The 5,894-nt window shown below is 40.3% G+C and overlaps 1 protein-coding gene across 1 annotated transcript in view; it reads left to right on the top strand.

Annotated features, from left to right (window-relative positions):
• Positions 1–4,163, top strand: part of LOC132098145 (rasGAP-activating-like protein 1) — a 38,608-nt gene extending 34,445 nt beyond the window's left edge. Inside the window, exons 20-21 of the mRNA XM_059504309.1 lie at positions 3,764–3,840; positions 3,958–4,163. Of these exons, the coding sequence (XP_059360292.1) occupies positions 3,764–3,840; positions 3,958–4,085 (205 nt within the window). The 3' untranslated portion in view covers positions 4,086–4,163. The remainder of the gene's footprint in view (positions 1–3,763; positions 3,841–3,957) is intronic.
• Positions 4,164–5,894: the final 1,731 nt, after the last annotated feature.

Below are 5,894 nucleotides of genomic sequence, written 5' to 3'. Positions count from 1 at the left end.
TCCTTCTTCCCGATGATTATTAGAGTTTATTCATTACAGTGGTGCCGAAACCCGAGAGAAGGAGGGACGCGCTGCTGAAGATCCCTCGCCGCTGTGGTGAATCCGCGGTGCCATCGAGCAGGCGAGGAGGATGCCGCCATGGACGCTCGAGGCGGTGGACTGGAGCAAGTTGCCGGGGACGGGCGAGCTCGCTGCCGACCGCCCACGATAAGGAGGGACGGCTGCCGTCCGTGAGGGAGCGGAGGAGTCGGCGCCGTTCACCAGGGGGCCGGAGCCTGCTGCCTCCGTGAAGGTATCCGGAGGAGCAGGGAACGGGGGACTCCTGCCGGCTGCCCAAAACCGGAGGAGCTGTCGCCGTCCACCGGGCGGCGGAGGAGTGTCGTGCCGTCCGCCGAGGGCCGTCCAGTGCCACCGCCAGGCACCGCGGAGGAGATCACCCAGCTGGTGGAGGGCCGAGCAGCAGTGCGTCTGGGAACCGGAATTTTTTTTTTTTTTTTTTTTTCTCCTCTCTCCCCTCTCTCGTCTCTGTCGCTCCTCCTTCCATCTCCTTTTCTCTCGCCTCGCCTGTCCTACCCCCAGGTTCCCGCAGGTCCCCGTGAGCGGTCCCCCCCCGGAGGGAGGGGGGGGGGGTAGAGCGCAGTCTCGGGAGTACCCCCCGGCCTGCGAGGGGCGATGGGGGTATGTGACGAGTGGGGCGGGGCCGAGGGACAAGGGAGCGAGGCCGGTGGAGTGATTGGAGATGAGCTACACCTGTTCGACCCGCCGGTCTCGAGGCCCACGGAGGAGATGGAAGGATATAAAACTGGAGCGACGACACCAGTCGTCCGTGAGGGGCTGGTGCGCTGTTTTGTTTATTTTGTGATTATTAAAGTTTCATTTGATTGTCCGCCGGTTCCCTCCTCCTTCTTCCCGATGATTATTAGAGTTCATTACAATATATATATATATATATATATATATATATATATATATATATATACAGCCCGAATTCCGGAAAAGTTGGGACGTTTTTTAAATTTTAATAAAATGAAAACTAAAGGAATTTCAAATCACATGAGCCAATATTTTATTCACAATAGAACATAGATAACGTAGCAAATGTTTAAACTGAGAAATTTTACACTTTTATCCACTTAATTAGCTCATTTAAAATTTAATGCCTGCTACAGGTCTCAAAAAAGTTGGCACGGGGGCAACAAATGGCTAAAAAAGCAAGCAGTTTTGAAAAGATTCAGCTGGGAGAACATCTAGTGATTAATTAAGTTAATTGATATCAGGTCTGTAACATGATTAGCTATAAAAGCTTTGTCTTAGAGAAGCAGAGTCTCTCAGAAGTAAAGATGGGCAGAGGCTCTCCAATCTGTGAAAGACTGCATAAAAAAATTGTGGAAAACTTTAAAAACAATGTTCCTCAACGTCAAATTGCAAAGGCTTTGCAAATCTCATCATCTACAGTGCATAACATCATCAAAAGATTCAGAGGAACTGGAGAAATCTCTGTGCGTAAGGGACAAGGCCGGAGACCTTTATTGGATGCCCGTGGTCTTCGGGCTCTCAGACGACACTGCATCACTCATCGGCATGATTGTGTCAATGACATTACTAAATGGGCCCAGGAATACTTTCAGAAACCACTGTCGGTAAACACAATCCGCCGTGCCATCAGCAGATGCCAACTAAAGCTCTATCATGCAAAAAGGAAGCCATATGTGAACATGGTCCAGAAGCGCCGTCGTGTCCTGTGGGCCAAGGCTCATTTAAAATGGACTATTTCAAAGTGGAATAGTGTTTTATGGTCAGACGAGTCCAAATTTGACATTCTTGTTGGAAATCACGGACGCCGTGTCCTCCGGGCTAAAGAGGAGGGAGACCTTCCAGCATGTTATCAGCGTTCAGTTCAAAAGCCAGCATCTCTGATGGTGTGGGGGTGCATAAGTGCATACGGTATGGGCAGCTTGCATGTTTTGGAAGGCTCTGTGAATGCTGAAAGGTATATAAAGGTTTTAGAGCAACATATGCTTCCCTCCAAACAACGTCTATTTCAGGGAAGGCCTTGTTTATTTCAGCAGGACAATGCAAAACCACATACTGCAGCTATAACAACAGCATGGCTTCGTCGTAGAAGAGTCCGGGTGCTAACCTGGCCTGCCTGCAGTCCAGATCTTTCACCTATAGAGAACATTTGGCGCATCATTAAACGAAAAATACGTCAAAGACGACCACGAACTCTTCAGCAGCTGGAAATCTATATAAGGCAAGAATGGGACCAAATTCCAACAGCAAAACTCCAGCAACTCATAGCCTCAATGCCCAGACGTCTTCAAACTGTTTTGAAAAGAAAAGGAGATGCTACACCATGGTAAACATGCCCCGTCTCAACTATTTTGAGACCTGTAGCAGAAATCAAAATTGAAATGAGCTCATTTTGTGCATAAAATTGTAAACTTTCTCAGTTTAAACATTTGCTACGTTATCTATGTTCTATTGTGAATAAAATATTGGCTCATGTGATTTGAAAGTCTTTTAGTTTTCATTTTATTAAAATTTAAAAAACGTCCCAACTTTTCCGGAATTCGGGTTGTATATATATATCATTGCCAGGGTGAATGTCATGAAAAGCAGTTTGTTTCATATTTATTTAACATTAAAATAATCAGAATTTGTGGATTTAATATTTGAATTTCCATAATGCAAATGCAATGCTTAATTTTTCTAAAATCAGGTTTAATTTTCTTTGAGCCAAATATAGTTTATTTATTTTTAATTAATTTTATTATTTATTTATTTTTCTATTTACTCTTTATTTATTAATTATTATTATTATTATTATTAACCTTAAAATGTAATGTAAATCCCTTTGGATATAAGCATCTGCCAAAAGTATGAGTGTAAATATTAATTAATATTATTATTATTTGTTATAAATCAAATACCATGCGATTTTAATTGTTATAAAATCAGTGTTATTTTAATAGTATTAATATTATGGTATAGCATTCATTTCCATTATCGTTATTAAAGTACTAAATTAAATTAAAATGTGACTTTTTGCCTTTGCAACTATAGTTAAAATAAAATACGATTAAAATATGTTTTCTATTAAATTTTAAAAATCTCAGTTAACATTTTAAGTATACATGAAATAATTTTTCATGGTTTTAGTTAATGATGATAACCTTGAGGTATTATTTTCTATGTGCAAAATATTTATTTATTTATTGAACAACCAATGTTTTGGACAATCATCATGAAATTCACCATTTTGCTACAGTCTTGCTACCACCATCACGAGCAAACAATCCCATATTAATTCAGATTTTACGGTATGAACAATAACTACAGTAACTCAGGTAAATGTCTATAGGTTAGAAATCCTTGCTGTACTTTTTGGGGAAGTCGTGGCCTAATGGTTAGAGAGTCGGACTCCCAATCGAAAGGTTGTGAGTTCGAGTCCCGGGCTGGCAGGAATTGTGGGTGGGGGGAGTGCATGTACAGTTCTCTCTCCACCTTCAATACCACGACTTAGGTGCCCTTGAGCAAGGCAACTGCTCCCCGGGTGCCGCAGCATAAATGGCTGCCCACTGCTCCGGGTGTGTGTTCACAGTGTGTGTGTGTGTTCACTGCTCTGTGTGTGTGCACTTCGGATGGGTTAAATGCAGAGCACAAATTCTGAGTATGGGTCACCATACTTGGCTGAATGTCACTTCACTTTTTTTTTACTTTTTTTACTCCATTTCTGACTCTGCTGATGTTTGGGACACAGGAAGCAGTACCTGGAGACACAGGAAGTGGAGGCAGAGGAACAGGAAGTGCCGCTGAAGGCCAGTCAGCCGTCATCAGGTCAGAAACACACTTGAGTTCATCTGTAGATCAGATGTGAGAGCCAGCACAGAGCATGTGTTAAAGTGTCTCCTCTCTCTCTCTCTCTCTCTCTCTCTGTGTGTGTGTGTGTGTCAGTGTCTGCCCAGGGCCGATCTCAGCGCGCTCGAGCCCTCGCCGCTCGTCTGCTGGACGCTGTGCTGGATTTAGAGCGAGCGCATTCGTCCTTCCAGAGCCGAGAAGCAGACGAGAGCCTGAGCTCATAGAGACCTCGAACTCACTCGAACTGGAAAATCAGATTATGCAGTGTTTTCCAATCAAACTCCAGATATTGATGGATGTCAATGGAACGTATTTGTACTTTAAAGTGTCTTTATTATCTTGATGCTCTGGGATAATTGTATGTATTTAAAAATATATGTATATATCAATTTTATTATTTAAAATAACTGCTTTCTATTGAGATGTATTTTAAAATCTAAAATGTATGTGATTATTTTTGCTCAAGAAACATTTCTGATCATTATCAATGTTGAAAAGATTTGAAATTATGTTGTTCTTTTGAACTTTCTGTTCATCTGCGAGTCCTAAAAAATAAAATGCATCAGTTTCCACAAAAATATTGTGCAGCACGACTGTTTTCAGCATTGATAATAATCAGAAATGTTTCCTGAGCAGCAAATCATCATATTTTCATGATTTCTGAAGATCATGTGACACTGAAGACTGGAGGAATGATGCTGAAAATACAGCGGAGCATCACAGGAATAAATTAAACTTTAACACAGATTCACACAGAAAACAGATGTTTTGAATAGTAATAATATTTCTTTATTTTCTACTATATTTTTGATCAAATAAAAGCAGTCTTGGTGAGCAGAAAAGTGCATCCAGTGTATATATATATTTTAAGTAATAATAAAAACAAAAATGACAGAAACACAAAACATAATAACAAACTATTGATATGAAAGTGCAAAATACTATATATATATATAGGTGTGTGTATGTGTGTGTGTGTGTGTGTGTGTGTGTATATATATGCAGGTGAACTAGTTCTTGACCAAATGCATTCGATTAATATAGTAATTGTAATATTTAGCTGTCTTTAAACAGCTATTTTCTAAATGTTCTAGAAGTCTCACTGCTGAATCAGGTCAGCAGTGTGAAACTGAAACAAGGCCAGCCGCTGCTCGTGAGTTTGTGTTTGCTTCAGATGTTTTTATCAGTTCTCCGGTTGTGGCATTTGGTTCATTTAGGCTGGTTTATTTATATCTGTGGTTGTGTGAGCATGTATGTGCTGGAAAACAGCCGAACAGAGTTGATTTGTTGTGTTTTTGGCCAGATATATATTTAAAACATTTGTGCAGTAATTTGCATTTTTTGGTTTAACGCTCATTTTATTTGAGCATCTGCTGTGCCTGTTGACCATAAAACACATCTGCATCAAACTACTGTCGTATCTTTCTGTCAATCCAGTCTGACCTCAAATAATTCATACTGCATTACATTTATGATTGCATGAGCTCTGTGCTGTTCGTCTCCAGGGCTGGATGACAAAATCAATTTTTTAATTGACAGGAAATATTATTATTACCCGCTGGGAGTGAGAATGAAAAACGAAAGGAATCAGACGCAAACGGTTCATAACCAGTAACAAAGCAAGCTTCCAGCGACGAGTGAAAATACTGCATGACACAATCGCAAACAATCAGAGCAGATTTCATGCGGAATATACTCCTGCGATATTAACCCCTGAGTGACCATAAATCAAAACACTTAACAACTGACGGAACCAACCATATTTTGTTCAATATTTGTGAATAAATATTTGACTCTTATGTATAGGTCTGGTAACATTTTACTATAAGGTTCCATTTGTTAACTACATTTAACACTGAAAATACTTCTAAAGCAATTATTGATCGTAGGTCACATTAATTTGTGTGTGTTAATGTTTTAATGGACCCGAGATAACAAGACCTATCAATGAACAGTCAACAGAAAATTAATAAATGCTGTAACAAATGTATTGTAGTTTGTAACTATAATATGTATATATATATATAAGACTT

The sequence above is a fragment of the Carassius carassius genome, chromosome 21 (assembly GCF_963082965.1).
Source record: "Carassius carassius chromosome 21, fCarCar2.1, whole genome shotgun sequence".
In the NCBI taxonomy this organism is placed as follows: Eukaryota; Metazoa; Chordata; class Actinopteri; order Cypriniformes; family Cyprinidae; genus Carassius; species Carassius carassius.
The sequence above is the reverse complement of the archived record's forward strand: the minus strand, read 5'-3'. Positions and strand labels throughout refer to the sequence as shown.